The sequence below is a fragment of the Symphalangus syndactylus genome, chromosome 3, assembly GCF_028878055.3.
Source record: "Symphalangus syndactylus isolate Jambi chromosome 3, NHGRI_mSymSyn1-v2.1_pri, whole genome shotgun sequence".
NCBI lineage: Eukaryota > Metazoa > Chordata > Mammalia > Primates > Hylobatidae > Symphalangus > Symphalangus syndactylus.
In genome coordinates, this window is record NC_072425.2 from 90,018,286 (window position 1) to 90,039,615 (window position 21,330).

General features: G+C 35.0%; 1 protein-coding gene across 4 annotated transcripts in view; it reads left to right on the forward strand.

Annotated features, from left to right (window-relative positions):
* Positions 1–21,330, forward strand: part of TMEM196 (transmembrane protein 196) — a 53,196-nt gene that overhangs the window by 23,689 nt on the left and 8,177 nt on the right. For all 4 annotated transcript variants that reach the window (XM_055272492.2, XM_055272494.2, XM_055272490.2 and 1 more), the window contains exon 2: positions 19,478–19,534. In XM_055272492.2, coding sequence (XP_055128467.1) covers positions 19,478–19,534 — 57 coding nt within the window. The remainder of the gene's footprint in view (positions 1–19,477; positions 19,535–21,330) is intronic.

Here is a 21,330-nt window from a genome sequence, read left to right on the forward strand (position 1 = left end):
TGGAAAAATACAAAATAGCAAAATGACATTAAAATTGCCAATAATCCTACCACTCAGAGATAATCACTGTTTAGATTGATTCATAATAATTTTCTAGTTTAAGAACAAAATGTGCATAAAATGTTATATTCCGATATTATATTAAATTGAAAATAGTCATATAAACATTTTATTGTGACCTAACATATTCTAAGAAAACATGATTTTTAAGGAACAGTAATTTTTTATTCTAGTCTTCTGCTTTCAGTTTCATATAATTATTTAAGGCAAATATTATCTCTACCTCCTAAAAAAACTTTCTGCCTTATCTCATTCTAGTAGACCACTCCAAATTTCCACTTGCCTTTTAGCTAAGCAAAATGTATCTTGATCACTATGAACTCATTTATTTTACTTGTCTTTACATTGGAGAGTTCAGCATTCTTAGAATTTTGATATTCCCTCCTGAAGTCTTTCTGTACATGTCTTCCTTTAGGCATAGTACTGCCATCATCAGAGGGAGCGTGACACAGAGGAGGGTGCACATGTTTGTGTCAGACGACTCTGGATTTGTGTCCTGCTTCTGCCATTTATGAGCTGTAAACACTGCGTTTAAGTGGACAGAATCACTTAAATTTCTCTGAGCCTGTTTCTTGTTCTATAAAATGGACTGGTTGTGTGTATTGAGACAACATACTTAAAGTTCCTCGATTATTGTAAATGCATAGTAATAAGTTAATGCTCAATGATTATAAGGTCTCTTCTAATTCTGGTTTGATAAGCTCTCATTCTTTCTAAGTTCTGTTATTACCCTTTTTTTTTGGACAGCCACAGTGAACATCTCTAAATCTATAAGGCTGAATGAAGGAAACCTTTATATTGTCATTATGTATAAACTTTGTTATAAAGGAAAATGCAAGGATATTAACTTAGGAGATGCAGGAGAGCATTGTAAGCAATGCCCCAGAAAATCATAATCATAATAAATAATAAATAAATATGCATGGGAGAAACCAGTGGAAATACACGTATTACATGGAAAAAATAATTAATTGAAGGAAGTAATCCTTTTTACAAATCACTCCCAGTTAGAGGTAACGATCAATAGCTTAGTTGTTAATTAATTGGGAGCTACTGCCACCAAGTGGTAGGAAAGTACTTCTTCAGAGACTAGAATCCAATAACCTTTAGGGAGAAAAGCTCCCTCACCATGCTGTGGACTCAAATGTATTCCATCCTATCCCATTGCATCACAATCACCCAAGATCTGATCTTCATTAAATAACCAGCAGCTGTCTTTAGTTTCTGTTACCACACTAACAAAATATTTTTCTGTCAAGAGACAAAATTGAAGTTTAGTTCTAATGGAGGAAAATAAAACAACCAAATACTGACAGAGTTCAGGTAAAATCATAATTGAAAAATTCCAAATTAGGTTAGCCTCTAGAGTTAAAAAGGCTGAAGTTCAAACACCAACTCTGCCACTTGCCTGCTGTATGATATGAAAAAAATGTATCTGAGGATCAGTTTTCTCAGCCGAAATATAGAGGTTCATTTAGATGATGTGTGCAAAATGTTTAGCCTAGAGGCTGTTATCTAGCAAGTGCTTGATAAACATTATTCCATTCCTTTTTATTATTATAACTATAGATTGTATTCCTCTTCCCTAAACCTGAATACATATTTAGTTCATTAAAATTATGACATATAATCAACTCAACTGTAAAGAGGTTTAACCTGAGAGAGTAAAAATCACCACAAACATAATAGGGATTTTCTGATTTACCTAATTCCAAAGAAACAACTACAGTGAGAAGACAGAAATGAAGAAATCTCATACGTTCTAAATCTAGATCAGGCGGTAATAATTCCTTCCTGCTGAGGTTCTGAGCAAGGCAGTTAAGCCCCCTTGAACCTCGTCTAACTCATGCAGTGCTATAAAATATACAAATCAATTAATTATTTTGGAAAGTGGCCCAAAATAGAAAATTTGTATGTGGTGCCAATTATAATTTTATGCAATACAAACCGTAAAGAGTTATCTACTCTTATCTTTAATCAAAAGAAAAGTAAAAATAGTGTGGTTGTTTCTTTGGTTATAGTAAACTGTTATCTGGAATTCTGGATTCAGTAGCCTTAATTAACCAATTCATGCATATATTTATGAGTTGAGTAATTTATATTCACAACAATAAATATCCCAGAACACTGAAATAGCCTAAAATGTCTTGTTTTATCAGAGATAAATTACACAGTGCCACATATATGTCACTGAACTCCAATTCTTCGAAAATTGAGCATCTACATTTCTTTGAAAATTGAGCATCTAGCCACGTGGTAAATTACAATTAAAAAGAGAGTCAGTATATTTCATAGGATTCTACTTCAACTTCTTGCCAGATTTGTACCAACTTATCCTCTGTACTCCCACGTGGTACTCATTTACTGAGTCCCTAAACATTTCCCGTTAAAAAGACCTCATTTATGTTATGAGGAACCTTAAGCTACGTTGTGGACAGATCTATTGATTAGAAATTATTTATTGATAATTCGTTAAAATCTTCCTCTATATAACTCCTCTCCATTGTTCTTGGAGCTAGAATTTAGATTCAGAAATAATAGGTAACATTTTAGACTACCCCAATTTCCCAGGTAGGTCAAAGAACAGAACTTTTAGTAGTATTAGCTTCAACCTATGAATGTGCATATCCTGCAGCACAAAATGTAGTTCTTCTGTGTATCTCACCTTTCAGCAATCATGTATTTTTATGACCTTAGCACTTTAAAATAAATAAAATATAGGTCCTCTGAGTTATTTGATTTTTTAAAATCTGGATATCAATCAGAACAAAATGCAAAAAGACCATCATTTTTATTAAAATAACCCATAGAATACGCCAATGGATAATTTCAATTGGGAGCAGATGACCATGGAAGTGGCCTCTGGCCCTTTGTCTCCTAAGGTTCGATGTCCTCTCAGCATCCCCAGTACTGGGTCACTGGGTGCCTCCAACAAGATGTGGGATGGAACAGGCCTGGCATATTAGATGAATTATGCACCAGGAAGAAGACGCGTGCTTTAATTTTCCTCTTGTACTTCTTTATTTTCTAGCCATGTCTCTTTGAATATATCAACTTATTTTAGCTGTGTTAATAGATAAATGGAAATAAATTTATTCTAGCTGTGTTAGGTTTTATCCCCAGCTGGGCAAGAGATACAGTGGGAAGCATAAGTGTGACAGTGATTGTGAGGGGAAAAAAGAATCTTCAGGGAAAGGTGAAAATTAAGGTGACAGGCATACTCATTAGCAACCCTTCCCTCCAGGGAGATTTTCCTCAAAATCTTTTTACTGGGAACAATTTATAATTGATCTATTAAAGAGAGTATTTTGTGACAAGGTGTTTCCAATATACTTAGTGCTAATGTGAAACCAAGAATAGTTGGCCCTCCCTATGCACAGGTTCTGCATCCACCAATTCAACCAACTGCAGATTTTAAAAAAAATTGGGAAAAATGATAAAAATAAGAGTACAACAATAAAAATAATACACATAGAAAAACAATATAGTATAACAACTATTTACACAGTAGCATTTATATTGTCTTTGCATTGAAAGTAATTTAGAGATCATTTAAAGCATATAGAAGAGGGTAGGAAGATGATATGCAAATAGTGTGCCTTGTTACATAAGCGAATTGTGCATCATCAGGTTTCAGGATCTGTGGTGGTCCCAAAACCAATCTCCTGCACATATGGAGAGATGACTATAATGGGCACAATAAGGAATAATTAGGAAATCCCAAGCTTCAATTATCATTAAAATTCTGCCACTGATTTGCTATGTTTTGTTGGTGTTGGCTTTTTTTGTTTTGCCTCTTTATTTCTCTACACACAAAATAAAAACACTGAAAGAATGTTCTTTTCAGTATTCCCAGAAATATTGGGGGAGAGAACTCAGGTAGTCATTGTTACAAACTTTTGAAAAAAGTAAACTATTGAAATTTGAGAATTTATTCCAAAAGAATACTTCAGAAATGTGTCCATTTGGGGTCATTCTTGATTTAACAGCAAAGTAAAGAAACTGGATGATGAGGGTAAAGTTTCATCGCTAGACATCTTATAAATTTTTTTTAGTAAGGCTAAGAATTGTACCTCTAAGGGATATTGATAGAGAGTGCAGTGTTTAATATTTTCTGCAAAACCCAAAACCCACATGTGTTTTATGCTCCCAAATTATGTCTTCTTGCTACACTATTATTTCTTACTGCAACCTTTGTGGGTATTTCAGTAAAAGCACACTGTTACTCCAGGAAATAGAAAATCTGTCAGGCTTAATCTTTTTGCTTCTTTAAGAGCCAGCATCTATTGTCTGGCTCTGTTGAGAGTGTAAGTTATTTTTTATTTTCTGTAGCATCATCTTATAATACCACAAAGACATACAAGTGTTAAATCTTGTATGCAACTGCACAGGCCTAAGAAAATTGCTGAGTAATGAATAAATGAATCAGTGAAAGGCTAGAAAAAGAGTTAAAATTATTTTATGATAGTCCTATTTATCCAGAGAAAGCTGAAAGCTGTTACATTAATAACACAAATCAACGAGGCTCAGAAACCACCATTCATAACTATTCTTAAATAATTCAGAAACTCAGCACCTTCCCTGGGTCTTTTATTAGCTTAAGTTTATAAATCACCTAGACCATTACTGTACTTCAATTATAATGATTTCTTCCACAGTCTAGTCCTTAAAAACCTCACCCTCCAGATTCATTTACCAGAATCTTCTATCTGATTTGGATTAGACAAGATTCTGGTTCATGTTCTTGTAAGATCTTATTTTAGATTTTTTGAGACAATGAGAATTGTATAATTACTTTTCAGTTATATAATTCTCCAATATTTCCTTTTGAGATTTGATTTAAAAGTCTCCCTATTTGCCTTGTCAAGATTTTAAGACTCTGTGGCAAATCAAATTGAACCAGGTACTGGAAAGATGTAATTCATGTTTGCTGTCCTTTAAAACCAGTTTGAAGTTAACAAACTAGGTATGTGGAGAGATGAGATACTTCTCCCTCAGGAAATTTCAAGTGAGTTATAAATAGTGCTCTTTAACTCATTGATTTCCCATAAGTTTGGAAACAGCTCATTCTAGTTTACTATTTCCAGCCCCTTCATTTTCATAGTCCAATTATGTATACTGATGACCTCTGGCATAAATGTATTAGGGAAGAAAATCATACTTTTATACCTGATCCAAAATATTTATTATAAAATTGATACAAACAGAGAGAGCATGGCTAAGTAATATAAACTATAATACTGACTCACAGAGTGAGAGTAAAATTCTTCCCTGTGTTTATTTCAAAGGCCTCAAATCAACTGCTCTAGAATCTCTGGAAAGAGAGAGCGGAACAAACAGAGAAAGACAGAAAAAGTTGGGTGAGACAACTACTTTTGTTAATAGCTCTTGAACAGGCCATTCTCTCATTGGTTAGGGGCTCTATCTGGGATGATAGCTCCACCTTCCCTTCAATCCAAGTAGTCTGATCCCCAGAAATAATCCCTCATCATGAGAAACAGAAAAACAAAGTTTAAAAGAACTTAAAAGTCCAGATACACCACCAGTTCTTTGATGGGGGAAATGAGCCTCTCAAAGACGAACTACACAAAACTTCCCATGCAAAGGCATAAAAGGTCAACAGGATCTAGAGAAAGCAACAGTAACCTCTCCCCCTACCTAATGGAGATAAATATGAACAAGACACTGACTCCTGACAAAGTGCTTCTGACAACTGTCTTAACACCTGGGAATGGAGAGACAAGTGTTCTGTATGAGAGTCCATACCTTTCAGGAAAGAGAAGAACCTTGTCCATCACAAAAGCTTAGGGAGTCCTTAGAGTATATGAGACATCAATTGCTGCTCCCTTCAGGACTCTTACATGAGTCTGCATTTCTAAAAAGTATCCCCTTGTCATTCCAATATAATGGTCTATGGAAGTCATTATTTGAAAAATTATTGTGGATGCTTTGTAACTCAGATTATTCGGACTAAAGTGGGTCCAGTTGTTAAGACAGCCAAAACTGAGTCCTCACAAACTACCTGTGGAGAAGAAATAGGCAAATAGCATCAGCAGCTTTTATACACTGCCTCATTCCCAAGAGTGCTGACACCGGATAGATGCGCATTCAGATAGGATTATTGAATAAAACATATGTTGTCAAATGGAGCGATGTCTCTTTACTTTCAGTGATATCTTATAAAGGATTTCAAGCGAGTCATAAAGTCAGGATTATTATTAATATGACGTAAGCCCTGAGGTTTAAGGAAGTTCCTCTAAGGGCACCCCACTCTCCCTGTGAGAGCATACTCTTTTTCCTCAGAAAGGACAAACAAAAAAGATGGCAACAGCTTTGGTTATAGTCCTTCGAAGACCAGTCATTGTTTTCAATCAGAAAGTGAGATGCCTCTCTCCTTTAGGAATTGTGTTTTAGATAGGCATGGAATGAAAAGTATAGTACCTGATGGGTTAAAATAACCACAAAATAACAAAGAAATTGACCCGATTTAAAAATGTATTCTGATATTTAAATGTCCTGAGACATTTTCTAATGTATTTTGACTGTTCATACGTTATCTGATCTTGACTGAATTAAAAGTATCTGGATTTCTTCCAGATGTAAGATTCTAGATGATATTAGGATAGTGTGTGTATGAAGGCTAAAGAGGGGTCTAAAGAGGAGATTGAACTACAATTACTCAGAACAGTGAACCAGTCAATAGCAGGTAACAGCATCTCAGCATTCAGATGAAAGTGCTAAGACGTTGTCCAACTTCCAGTTCCACCAAAAGGGAAAAGCTATTCTGTGTATATTCTGAAGCCAAACCTGGTGTTTGAGAGAAAGTGAATCAACTACTGGAATATATTCTCTTAGGTAAATTTCACAAATCATTTTCTGTCTTAACAATTAAGTACAGAGTCTTTTCTGGTTTGGGAAATTACTTCTCATCTCTAAAAAATATTTTTGCAATCATCACTCAGTGCAAAAGTACTGTCTTTTTCAGTGACCTTTATGTAGAAAAGTCTATTTGTATTGACATCTCAACAGCATCTGAGGACTGAGAAAGAATTTTCTGAAACACACAGTGTTATGACTGTGACGTGGAAGGTCAACACCGTCCAAGTTATTTTCAAATGCTACCATTTAGAAAAGAATTAATCTATCATGACTAACCATAACTGTTTTCAAATGTTTAAATTAACTGGATTTGATTCAGTGACGATTAATTGCACCCAGTTATGTGCCTTAAAATTGGCTGAAATTGATTAATTTTTGTACCTCCCCATGGATACTGTAAATACACTCATCAATGCATTTACTGATTCATTCATTTAATCTGAAGTTTCATTATGTCATCTAGAAATATTATTTCAACAGCACAGCTTTGTCAGAGAGGCTACGGCAAAGCTGGATATAACGAGTAGATGATCTGTTGCTCTAAAAATGCCAGTAATTGCAAATGAAATAACACATTGAATTCCATTGTTTATATGGAGATTCATATGAGGTTTGAAACGGTTTCTTAGATCCATAATTTATTTTCTTCATAAACTTGCCCATCACAGAGCAAAATTCCTTTTTCAATCCATCTGTTTTTTCTAGAGGGTCAAGAGACTATCAAAATGCTTTACAAAATAAAGATTTTATTTCAGCAACTATTATGAATGTGTAGGAACTACAAGATCCTTTCTAAATAAAGATGAAATATGTTAGTTTTTGAAGGTGGAGCCTGCATCTACTTCAACATGTAGTGGTTTATGCTTCATTATATTTAAGAAGAAAACTGCGCTCAGCCTTCAACCTCAATCTTCCATGATAGGCTTAATTTATTTCTGTATTCAATTCTTATAAACTACTCTATGGAACTTTTGAGTTTGTTCCTGAAATGCCTGACCCTCCAGATTCTGAATTCATTTCAATTCCACATACACAACCAGCCTTGGATATAGGCAGGCAAAACAATGACCTCAGTGGTTGTGGTTGGAAAAATGCTAGCAGAGCTCCTTGGCTCACCCCAAAGAGGGGTGCCACCCTCTCATTCCAAATACACATTCTGAGTATGTACAGATTGGGGAGTTTTTGTTAGTATTTTTTAAATACCCATGGAGAACACAAAACTGAATAACAATGAATCTTGATGGGCTATTTTTTCTTAATATTTACACCATAATTTTGCCTTGAGCAAATAGGAGTCAACTTATTTAACTTTTTGAATAAATAACTCCTGCAAATGGTTCAAATGTAAATAAAACCAAAAGTATTCAATGAAAATTCAGTCCCCTTGATCAGGCTGCCATCACTCCTCTAACCCAAATAATCACAGCCATTTGTTTCTTATTGGTTTTTCCAGAGTTACTTTACACATGTATGAGCAAACTTGTATATAGATAATTATATATTTCTTGCCTTTCTACACAAAAGGTAGTATATCACATACACAATTTTACACCTTGCTTTTTTCCCTTGACTATATGTGTTGGAGAACTCTCTATATCAGTGAATAGTAATCTTTCTCATATATTTTTAATAGATGCAGAGAATTCCATTAAGTTTAACCAGTTCTCTACTGACTGACATTTGGGACTGCTCTTCTTGTGTTATTACTAATAGTGCTAAAATAAATAATATGGCACATGGATCAGTTTGTACACTTGCAGCTAAATCTGTTGGATAACTTCTCAATTGTGGGACTGCTGAGGCAAAGGAGATATATGTGTGCGCACACACACACACAAAACACACCTGTATAATTTTAATAATTGTTGCTGAATTCCTTTCAGTAATCAATTTATCTATAAGCAATGTATGACTGTTTGGTTCTTTACATCTTTGCCAAGATTATCGAACAGTACAGAATAGAATATAAGGATTTCTGCCAATCTGATAAGTGAAAAAACATATTTGAGTTAGTTTGAAATTGCATTTATCTTATTACCGATGAGGTTGAGCATAATTATATTTAGAAGTCATTTGTATTTCAGGGAAGTATCTGTTCATATCTTTTGTGTATGTCTCCATTGAATCGTTTATCTTTTCCTTATTAGTTTTTAGGAGTTCATTTACATTAGGGAAATTAGTCTTTTGCTTATTGTTGCAAATATTTTCCCCAGGCTGCTGAGAGATTCAGTGTCTGTTGAGGGTTCACTCTTTGCTTCAAAGATGGCACCTTCTAGCTGTGTCTTCAGGTAACTGAAGAGATGGACAAGCTCTCTGAGGCTTCCTTTATAAGGTCATTAATCCCATTCACAAATATTCAGACTATAGCAATTATGTTCTATGTATTTTCATTTTTACAAATCTATAATATTCTTTGTTAATATTTTTTAAGTTTTCTCATTATTTATACTTAAACAATTCATTTTTAGGAATTTTATCACTTGCATATATGAATATTACTACTTTCTAATATTAATTTGTGCCTTGCTACCTTTCTATATTACCATGTAGAGTTGATTCTCTTCGGAATTTCATATATCAATTATATTGTCTGCAAATAATGATAGTTTCACTTCCACCTTTGCAATTTTAATATGTTTAATTTCTTTCTATTGCCTATGTGAATTGTCTACTGGCTCTGCTCCAATGTATAACACAAGTGGTAACAGTGGGCATCCTTGCCATTTTCATCACATTGTATGAAGGATATATACTATCAACATGATTTATCACTGTTGGCATTGACCTTGGTCACCTGATTGAGGTGGTGTTTGTTCAGTCCCTCCACCCTAAAGTTACTCTTTTTTTTCCTTTCCCATATGATACTTTTTGGAAGAAAATCATTACGTGTGGCTGACACTTAGATAGTGGGAAGTTATGCTCCACTTCTTTGAGAGCAAAATATCTACAGAAGTTATTGGAAATTTTTCTGTACAGTAGATTTTTCTATTCTCTGCATTTACTGATTTAGTCTATCATTCATTTTTATGGCCTCAAGGATATTTGTTGTACACATTGGGTCATAATCCCACCCTATTTTATTTTGGTGCTTGAATTGCTCCAGCTTTAGTCATTGGAAGCTATTTCAGTTGGCTCCTTTGTCCCTTTGACAAATCTCAATGTGGGTTTTGTTTGTTTGTATGCTCCATGTTCATCTTATATATTTCCTGCCCCAGTCCAAAAATCAGCCATTTCTCCAAGGATTCATGGTTCTTTTTATAGGAGAAGGTATTAGAAACCAAGATCTGGGTGATAGGTGTGCTCATTGATACTGGGATGTTGCTCCTTCTGTCAGGTAACAGAGCAAAGAAATATATGTATGAGTATATGCCAATGTGCGTATAGACATCTATATAAATAGTTCTATATGTAACCTTCTGTATCTATATTAAACTAAAAATTGCTTAATACTGATACCTACAACTCCAATCCCTTACCATGTGGATCATCCTAGACTCTTCCCCTGACTTATCTCTGAACTCTCACTCCAACAGTAAGAAATCTGGCTTTTACCATCTATGCATTTACTTAAGTGCTCAATTTCAGTATACATGTATAGTGGTGTCAAAATTGTTAACCAGTAACCCTGTAGGAAACAACTTTGTGAAACAGAGTATAATGGTTATATACCATTGCCTTTTTGTCTTTTCTTCAGTTTTACAGATTCCACTTATTTCTAAAATTACATCTCAGGTCAGCATTTTCTCCCTGACCCCTATCATTGAAATTGTCTTATACATTTTATTATAGTTATATAGTTTGGTTACATTCTACGTTCTATTCTGGGATTCCCTAACCCCCTAATTTTTTAATTTTTAACAAAATTAATTTAAAAAATTGTTTAGACATTAAGATTTTTTGTGTTATAAAGTTCTATGTGTTTTGACAAAAGGATAGTATCATGTGTCCACAATTGCAATATCATACAGAATAGTTTTATTTCCTTAAATATATACCCCATGCTTTGCCTTTTCAACCCCCTTTACCTCCCTCAAACCCTAGCATTTACTTTTTTTTACTGTCTCTATTATTTATTTTTTCCAAAAGTTTACAGAATTGGAATCATACGGTGAACAGCCTTCTCAGACAGGCTTTTTTATATAGAAGTACGCATTTACATTCTACCCATGTCTTTGAGTGTCTTGGTATCTCGGTTTTTTTTTATATCAGTGAATGGTATTGCATTGTATGAATATACCACAGTTTATCCATCTTTCTATGAAAAAGCATCTTTATTGTTCCTAGGTTTACAAATCATTTCAAATTAGTTAGGTAAATACCTAAAAGCACAATTTTTGGGCCACATGGGAAGACTATGTTTAGCTTTGTAAGAAACTGCCATCTTGTTTTACATAGTGGCTACACCATTTTCTATTCCTATATGTAGCAAATGAAAATTCCTGCTGCTTCACATCACAAGCAATTGATATCATCAATTGTTTGTTTGTTTAATTTTAGCCATTCTAACAGATTCGTCTTGGTATTTCACTGTTGTTTAAATTTATAATTTTTAATGACAAACAATGTTGACTATCTTTTTTTATGTTTATTTGCCATCTGTGTATCTTCTTTGTTCAGTTGTCTGTTCAGATCTGTCACCCATATTTCAATTCAGTCGTTTGTTTTCTTATTCTTGATCTTGTTTAATTTCAGTTTATTTCCCTTCAATATTTTTCTACAGTGGTGTTTGTATAGGTGTCTTTCTTTTGCCTATTTCTCAATTCTCAATAAAAAACTGGCCTGATTTACCCAGATAATTGTGTACCATGCCAAATTCTAGGTCTAGTTAACTAAAACAAAACAGAAAGTTTGAAAAAAGTTTAGAAAAGATTAGAGGCTTGGGGAAAAAATATGTATTAGCAAAGATGAAAGGCCCTGAGTGAAATAAAGGATGATAAAATAATGATCTCTATATCTAAGACCTATTACAAACCAAACAACTCTCACTCTTTGACCTTATGTTTTGAACGTTGACTCCATGTCTCTCCCTTGAAGAGCGGTTTATCTGGTCTTCATGTTTGTTGATATCTCACTGACAGTAGTTAAGGAGAATTTCAGTGCTGAAGTGGAGAGCCCTAAAATGAATATGTCTATTGGTAAAGCACTGCTGAAAACACTGCATGTGATTCCCAGGGAAATGGATTCTGTACCTTGACTGTACACTAGAATCACCTGGGAAGATTTAAAAATAATGATGCCTGAGTCCTACCCCAGATACTCTAATTTGTAATTGGTTAAAATATCAGGAATTATGAAAGCTAACGTGCAGCCAAATTTGAAAACCAGTGCTTTCAGGCAGGCTTTCCAACTTGATAAGCTTTCTCCATTTTACAGAGATAATTTACATATTTTTATATATATACAATAGGAACCACTAGAAAAGTGGGATCTCAAATGAAACGAAGCCCGTAACAGAGGAGGCATCCCTATGAGTTGAGCCAGGATATGACGTAAGAAAAACACAATCATCAGCACAATATCAAGAAAACTATGAAATGCTTTTTATGTGCATTTTGTGTGTTGAACCACGAAATAACCTTTCTAAGAGCTTCCAGAGTTATTCTTTAATTATAAGGTGAGTGAAGTAGAGTAAAACTATTCAAGAACTAGTGGTCTCAAAATAAGTCTTTCAACTTTTAATCCAGGTACAGGATAAATACATCTTTTAGCCAGAACTAGATTCTTTCTAAACAATTTTTAAACATTTAACATTTGTCTGTGTGTTTTCCTGATGATTTTTCTATGCATTTTAAAGAAACGAACTAATGTTATGAAATTAAAGGTTATCAAAGTATTAAATTCAATTTGTGGTTCAGCTCATTATCTTGTGGGTAAAAAAAGCAGTGTTGTTTCTGTTTTCTAATGAGTATATCTCCTCTAATAACTAGAGAATTTCAGTGAAAATTATTTCATCTGAAGTAGTTAAATATAATGGGGGGAAATTTTTAATAAGCTATGTTAAAATAGGATTGGCCTGTCATCTTTTATAATCTTATCATCAGTTCAACCTTGCCTGCTCTCCTTCAACCTTGTTTGCTCTCCCTGCCAGCTAATAGAACCATTGCTTATATCTGCTTCCACAGTAATCATGGTTCCAAAATTTTCCATTATATAATTCAAACTGGTGAATTCTACCATTGCCTTTTTTACTCTTAGTCGCTCTTTCCCAAAATAAACTTTCTTGTACAGAAAAGAATAGTAATAAGGAACTCATTAACTAGCACGTAGGCCAGTACAAGAGAAAGAGAGAGAGAAAAAGAAAGAGAGGGAGACAGAGAAGAGAGACAAACTAGCAGGGAAAGAAAAGGGTTTTACTCATTTGAGAGAAATTCTAACAGAGTAGTTTTCTGGTTTCTATTTTTCCTCTTGCTAAGAAAGTTGAAAACATTCACATTTAGTCTTATTGCTTAGTTTATTAGAATTATTTACACCAATTTATTGCATAGTTTCACTTTTTAAATTTTTTTCTAACTTTCCTAATACCTGTTGGTTTAATCTTTGTTTTCATTGTATCTTTTTTAAAAAAATTTCTCTTTTAGTTTTCTGATCTATAATTTAATGCACAAATTTAAAGTTTGACTGTTTAATCAATATATAAATCTAGTTAGGATCTCTTTATTCAGTTAAGTAATATAAGAATGTTACAAATTTTACTTACATCTTCTTTACTCCCACTCAACACATCATAGCTTGTGCCAAAATCGCCTGGGGTATTGGCAGATATTAATTTTTTCAATAATGTATTTTCCATATATTTACTGTTTCTTATTTTGTGCTTTTGTTATTTCATTCCTTTCCTGTCTCATATCTTTCCCTATTTATTCTCCTGAATACAACTTCTGGTAATTCTTTTAGAGTTTTATGTGGAATAATGTTTTCGAGCCTGTATTAGTTTCCTGTTGCTTCTGTAACAACTTTCTGCAAATTTTGTGGCTTAAAACAATGGAAATTTGTTTTCTCACAGCTCTGAGGGGCAGAAGTCTAAAATTAGTCTTTAGGGCTACATTCTTTCTGGAGGCTCCAGGAAGAATCAAATTCCTTGTCCTCTCCGGTGCCCAGAGGTCACCTACATCCTTTGCCTCATAGCCCCCTTGCCTCTCTTCAAAGCAAACAATGTAGCATCTTCAAATTTCTTCTCCCTGTCTCTTTGTTTCCTTCAACACATAGGCTTCTGCTTCTTTTGACCTTGCCTACCTCTTAAATGACCCTTGTGATTACATTTAAGGCATCTGTGGATAATCTGCAATAATCTCCCCATCTCAAGAAACTTAATTTAATCACGTTGGCAAAGCCTTTTTTACCCCATAATATTCATGGATTATGGGGGTTAGAAGATGGATATATTTGGAGGGCCATAATTCAGTCTACCACCATGCCCTTGGCCAAGTGAACATGTCGTTCTTATAATCTCTTGCTTAAGTAAGAGTTTGGCTAGATATACATTGCAAAGTTTGAAAGTCATTTTTTTTCAGAATTTTGTATTTTATCTTAATATCTACTTTCAGGCTGTTGGTGTGAGAATTGGAGTCAGTCTGGTGTAAGGGACTAAACGTTGTTTGGCTGTGATTATCTGTGGTGCAAAATAGTCTTCACATTCCTCTAGTGCTGGGCTACAGTCGCCATGAGTGCCCCACCTTCAGCTTGAGCCCCTGTTCATCTTCATCACAGGGTTGGGGTGGAGGGTCTCCTCTCATGCTGTTGTCTCCCCCTCATTGGTAGACTGCTGTCAGTTGTTACTCCCAACTGCTAACTCATGGTGAAGTGAAGGTGGGGCTGAAGGAGAAAGTGTTTTGTTGTTGTCAATCAGTTTCAGTTTAGGAAGTCCCTGTGCAACTGATCTCAGGTGTGGGGCTTTCTCAGTATTCTGTACCCTCCTCCCTGAGACAATTAAATTTAGCCTTATATCTGGGGTTGATCTTGGGCAAGATGCTCTTGCCTCTTCTCCAATGGTCAATGTCCTCTACTTAGTATAGGCATAGGATGCCAGGCCCAAGATGAATTCCTGCCTCTCCCACTGTATTTAAAAAAAAAAAAAAAAAAAAAAGAATCTTCTACTTTTCCTCCAGTTAGAGTGGCAATCTATATTTGAATAGGCCTTGGAAATGAGAAGTTTTGCTACCCTTCTGCCAGAAGCCTAAGTCTTTTGCTTCATAAAAAAGAAGGTCTAGGCCGGGCGCGGTGGCTCACGCTTGTAATCCCAGCACTTTGGGAGGCCGAGGCGGGCGGATCACGAGGTCAGGAGATCGAGACCATGGTGAAACCCTGTCTCTACTAAATGTATAAAAAAAAAAATAAGCCGGGCGCGGTGGCGGGCGCCTGTAGTCCCAGCTACTCGGAGAGGCTGAGGCAGGAGAATGGCGTGAACCCGGGAGGCGGAGCTTGCAGTGAGCCGAGACTGCGCCACTGCACTCCAGCCTGGGCGACAGAGCAAGACTCCGTCCCAAAAAAAAAAAAAAAAAAAAAAAGAAGGTCTAGGGAAGGAACAGGGCTTTATACCTCCCTCAGCACACACAAATGTGTGATGACCAGTGTCTCTTCCTCCCTTACTCTGCAACAGGTGACATAGTGTCAGACTTTTCTTGGAGCAGATTGTCCCTCTTTGAATTGAAGTTATCTCATTGTCTTGGAATCTCAACCAGCTCTCTGATGGGCTCTAAAATATCATTTCCTTACTGTAAGAGTGGAAATGACATCTTTGCATCTTTCTCTGTCCTAAACAAAAGCAGAAACCTCCAAGGACTTTACATAAAGAAAATCCACTCAAAGTGTAAAATACTGTCTTCATAATCATGTCACTTAATCAAACAAGTCACAATCTTAGTTTTCTATTGAATATAATCTAAATTGGAATCAAATGAAGTTCGCCTGGAGGATGAACTAATTTTATTTTATAGTGTAGCACTTGATGCCTTATCATTAGATTGCTACCTTTATATTATTTCACAGTAAGATCAACGCAAATAACCCTCCCTGGATTTAAACATCCCATCTTCTCAGAAATAAAATCATATTTTCTCATGGTTTAGGCTTTACACATATACACATACATACAGCTATCAGCTTTACTTTTTAAGCTAATTTGTTTTTTACTTGCTTAATAATTGCCATGATGTGGGTAAGTGCTTTGCATCCTGGATAAAGTTATGTTGAACAAAAAAATATGTATTTTGAAATATTATAACAAATTCCTTTATAAAATAAGATGCATTTAATTTTAGAATGTAACACAATTGACTGATGTTCTTATTATTTTTATTACATCAGAAGTTATATCATAAATTAACAATGGTCTTGCAGTTGTAGGTGAGTAGGTATTCATTGAACACTTGTAGTTGGATTTGCTAGTATAATCTACACTGAACTAACACCAAAAAAAAAAAAAAACTCTTTAAAAATCCGGGCACGGTGGCTCACGCTTGTAATCCCAGCACTTTGGGAGGCCGAGGCAGGCGGATCACGAGGTCAGGAGATCGAGACCACGGTGAAACCCCGTCTCTACTAAAAATACAAAAAAAAAAAAAAAAATTAGCCGGGTGTGGTGGCGGGCGCCTGTAGTCCCAGCTACTCGGAGAGGCTCAGGCAGGAGAATGGTGTGAACCCGAAAGGCAGAGCTTGCAGTGAGCCGAGATCGCGCCACTGCACTCCCGCCTGGGCGACAGAGCGAGACTCCGTTTCAAAAAAAAAAAAAAAAAATCACTTCCATTACTTTTTTTTTTTTTTTTTCTGACCTTGATGTGTTACCTTGAGCAAGTCACTAACTCTCTGGACCTCTGGTTCCCCATGTCCCCACATGTAAACTTCGAGGGATGAATTAACTCATCTTTTAAGATCTCTTCCAGTATTACGACTTGAGGTAAATAAAGATAGCCAATGAAATAAAATATCAATTTACTACTTTGGGGCCCTCTTTTTCTCTTTTCTGTAAACTGTGATGGCTAAATTTCAACCAAGATCTTTTAGATCCTCCTCATAAATCCCATGATTTCATATACTTCCTGTTACATGTGTCCACTTTTTCTCAGGTTACAGCTTTTCTCTAGGAAATGTGATTTTGGATACTCTAACAGAAGTAACAGTTAGAGAGTATTTACATTCTTCTGCTGAAAGTAGAAAAAATATTGATTGATTCCTCCCCTACTCTCCCTTCCCTCTCCCAATCCTTGAATTCACATTTCTTAGCTCCATCCAATTGAAGTGAGACAATACAAAATAGCAAATTTATTGCCACCTAGATGTTCCAACCAAATGGTTGGATGGAGAACTCTGCTTATGCTCCTGACCACCCCTTGGGCTTTACTGTAAATGAATAATGGCAGTGTTTACAGATTTCAAAACAGATGCAAGGAACACAAAACTACACTGCTTTCAAATTATTTTCGAATGAGTTCTGGATAAATGGACTTTCAGGATGAAAATGGGGTAGTCAGGGAAACTTAAGGAGAAGAGTATGCTTGAGCTTTGATCTGAAGCTTGAAGCACTGAAAGGTACAAAATTGGTCCAAACTGGCATTTCTTCAGCACAGCCTTGAAAAATGTGAGATGAAATTAGTAACAAAAAGAGTCCGTAAGAGGACATGATCATCTACACTTAGGACACAGTGGGTGGTGAGAAATGGTCACTCTGAAATAGCTTTTTAAGGCTACTGAAAATTATGCAAGTATTCAGGTTTTATAAAGTTCTGAGTTTCTATCTTCTCATGGTTTTATAATACTAAAAATATTTTGTTAGATCTATTTCTAAAGTATGTTAACTATTTGGCTATCATATACTTTCCGAATATAATCCCAACATTTTTTGCCTTTGAGTGTTATGTTTTTGACTATCAAAATTAAATTTTTTTCTATTAATAAGTACTTTCTCCTTTGGTTTATTACTTTGGTGCTACATTTAGAAAATCCTTCCCAGTCCTCTAAAATTATATAAATATTTAACTTTGTTGTCTCCCAATGCATTTAAGCATTTTTGTATAAATACTCAATTTTATATTAATTTTGGCGTATGTTAGGGAATGTTAACACATCATTCTAGTTCTGTTTATTGGGCAAATAATCCTTTCCATTAATATGAAAGGTCAACTAAATTATATACCAAATTCTTATATATTCTGTGTTCCCTATTCCTTCTTGCTGCACCACTGCCTGCATAATAATCATTCTGCTCCCTTATAGGAAAACTTTCCTTGCAACAACTTCCCTTACTTATTGCTTTTTAACAAATTTTCTTGGTACTTCTCACATGCATATTATCTCAGATAATCCTTAGTATATTTTGATAAGTATTTGGAAATAAATCTATCCAGGTGTCAAATATTTAGTGAAATAAGCTATATTGTTAGTTCTGACTTCAGATAATTAAGCAACAACAACAACAATGAAAACTAGTTCTCTTTGCAAATAAAAATTTTCTTTACAAATCTGAAGTCCTTTAGTGGACTTCTTATTAATGAATATTTTATATAGTTATTTCAAGTTAGAAGTATGTGACAACTTGCATTCAAATGAAACTGTTTCTATTCAAATTAAACTATTTATCATTTTATGATTACCAAAATATCTAATAGTCTCTCCTTGGTAGATAATGTGACGTGACTGCCTTTGCAAAGCAATTATATCAACAATGTTTTATTTACAAGAAATAATATGCTATCAATTGTTTTATCCCTTTGTGTTCTTTTTTTTTGAGATGGAGTCTTGCTCTGTCGCCCAGGCTGGAGTGCAGTGGCGCGATCTTGGCTCACTGCAAGCTTCGCCTCCCAGGTTCACGCCATTCTCCTGCCTCAGCTTCCGGAATAGCTGGGACCATAGGTGCCCGCCACCACGCCTGGCTAATTTTTTGTATTTTTAGTAGAGACGGGGTTTCACCCTGTTAGCCAGGATGGTCTCAATCTCCTGACCTTGTGATCTGCCCACAACAACCTCCCAAAGTGCTGGGATTACAGGCATGAGCCACCACGCCCGGCCTATCCCTTTGTGTTCTTCTGACATATCCATAAGGCCAGTCTTTCTTGTAGAATAAGGAGGTTGTCACTGTACCAATTGGAGAGGTACAAAGAGTATCTCTATAGAGAATCATCGCCTTGTCTGATGCATTATGTTTCGATTTGTGCAGATTCTTTCCTGTAGTATAACTTACTGATTTCTAGTTGTTAAGTGTGAATGAATGTATCACACCACTTTTCTCCCTGAGAAAGTAGAAAGGAATCAGACAGTGAAAAGAAGTGGGAGAAACAAAGCTCTAAATTCATTTATTTAACAATTTTACCTGATGCTAAAACTGATTCAATTACCTCTAACAATCTGGCAAAAACTAAATTTTTATTAGGCTTTATACTTTTATCCTTTATAATTCTAGAATGAGATCTTATCTTCTCCAGGTTTTGAAGGAAATTTAAAATGTTCTATCTTCCCTGGAGAAAGTGTCATGAGTGAACTATAAGCTAAAATCTAGGGGTACTCGTGTCTTTGGATAAGGAGTAATTGTTCTTCTTTTCCTTTTCAGTTTCTTCTTTGTGGCATTTGTGGAATATTGTGCGCCAAAAAAAAATCAGGACTTGTCGTAAGTGTTTGATTTGTTTGTATTGTGCATTGAGGTGTATGAAATATAAAATTTTAAAATAGAAATGATGACTAGCCAGCTTTCATATGCTGAATATTGCTAGTTTGAAGCAAAAAAAAAAAAAAAAAAAAAAAACTGGCAAATAAATCCTGCCGTTTCTGTTTTCAAAGAAAACCATCAAAATTATTAGAAACTATGACAAAAGCCCACTGATGTAAAAAAAACTTTAATAAACTCTTTAAATACCTGAATATGTAACCTTTAATGACTACTATGGATGACAGTCTCTAGTTTTCCAATTTGGAGACTGCCAGACAATCGCCTGAGTCCTTCAGTAAGCTCAAGTAGATAAAGCTTCAGCCCATGAGAAATGTAACCGTTTAAATATGGAACTGGGCCTAAGGATTATTGGCTTTCGTTGACTGTGAAGCAAGTTTTGCGAAGCAGCGAGACAGCTGTGTTGCTATGGTTACAGTTAATTCTCAGAGATTTATTTTATTTTCTTTTATTACTGTGAATGCACACATAAGTGTTTTCAGATGTTTTGTGGTACTATAGTAGGTTTCTGGGGTATGGAACACACTCCCAGTTAACTCTGATATTGGCTGGATGAGACACACTGCATGCTGAAGTGTGGATTCCCCATCACCTTTCATGATTTTTTATAAGGGTTTGGAAATAAGGAAAAAGTGTGGTTTATTTTACCAAGTATTATGGAAAAGAACATAGACACTTACAAATTGGCAAAATTAATACTACACAGGGACCCTAGGAAGTGGCCTTTGAGCATAAGAAGAATTTTCCAAGGTGAGGCCAGTTATCTGAGCAGATCAGGGAATGGGAAGCATTGCAGTTATTTTTATTTGACCCCTTTTTCTAATCACATCTTTCTTTGTGAGAACATCTATTATGACAAAAAGGCTCACTGCTTTAGACAGCAATTTTAGATGTAATTTTTAAAAATTACATAAAGGGAAAAATGAAACCTTTAGGAAAAAAATGTATTTTTTCAGGCTTGTAACTTGCATTTATGATTCTCCCATCATTCTTTAGACATGGTCTTCATTCTTCTTATGCTCTTCCTCTACCAAGACTCTTTATGACTATGTAGGAACAACTCCTTGGGAGAAAGCAAGTAAACAAGCAAGGAAGCATGACAAAAAGAAAGAGAAAGAGAGAAAAGAAAGAGAGAAAGAAAGAGGAGGGAGGGAAGGAAAAAATAAAAAAGGAAGGAAGAGGCTTTTTGTTGTTGTTGTTGTTTTATACAAAGGCAATAGTGGCACTTCTCTTTCTCTTATAAATTACAAGGAAAATAATGACGAAATCTGATTTTTTTTAAGAAACTACCACCCAGGTGGTAGCTGTACCTACTATTAGAAGGCACATTACCCTCTGTACTTTCTAAGGTCCCTATTGATGGCATTTAACTACCAAGATTTTCTACATTTTAATGAAATTTTTTTTAAAAATTTCACTCCAAATATATCTGGAGTCTAGAGTCTCCAACCTGGTGAAATTTGAAAATAGTATATGGTTACAGATTTAAACATTTTAATTCCTGGATAAGATTGTTTTATTAACACATGTTAATGAGGTGTCATACCTTTAAAGAATTAATCAGAATGACATCAGGAAAGACGTGGGCTTTCCTGTGATAGAAAACTAAAGGTATTGTCTACTTTCTCTATAACAATAATTAATTATTTGAAGCTAGATTGTAATATCTTTCCATATTTTCCGAGAATGAGTAAACACCAAAATATATCCCCAAAGAACAGCATGACATCCAAACCTAC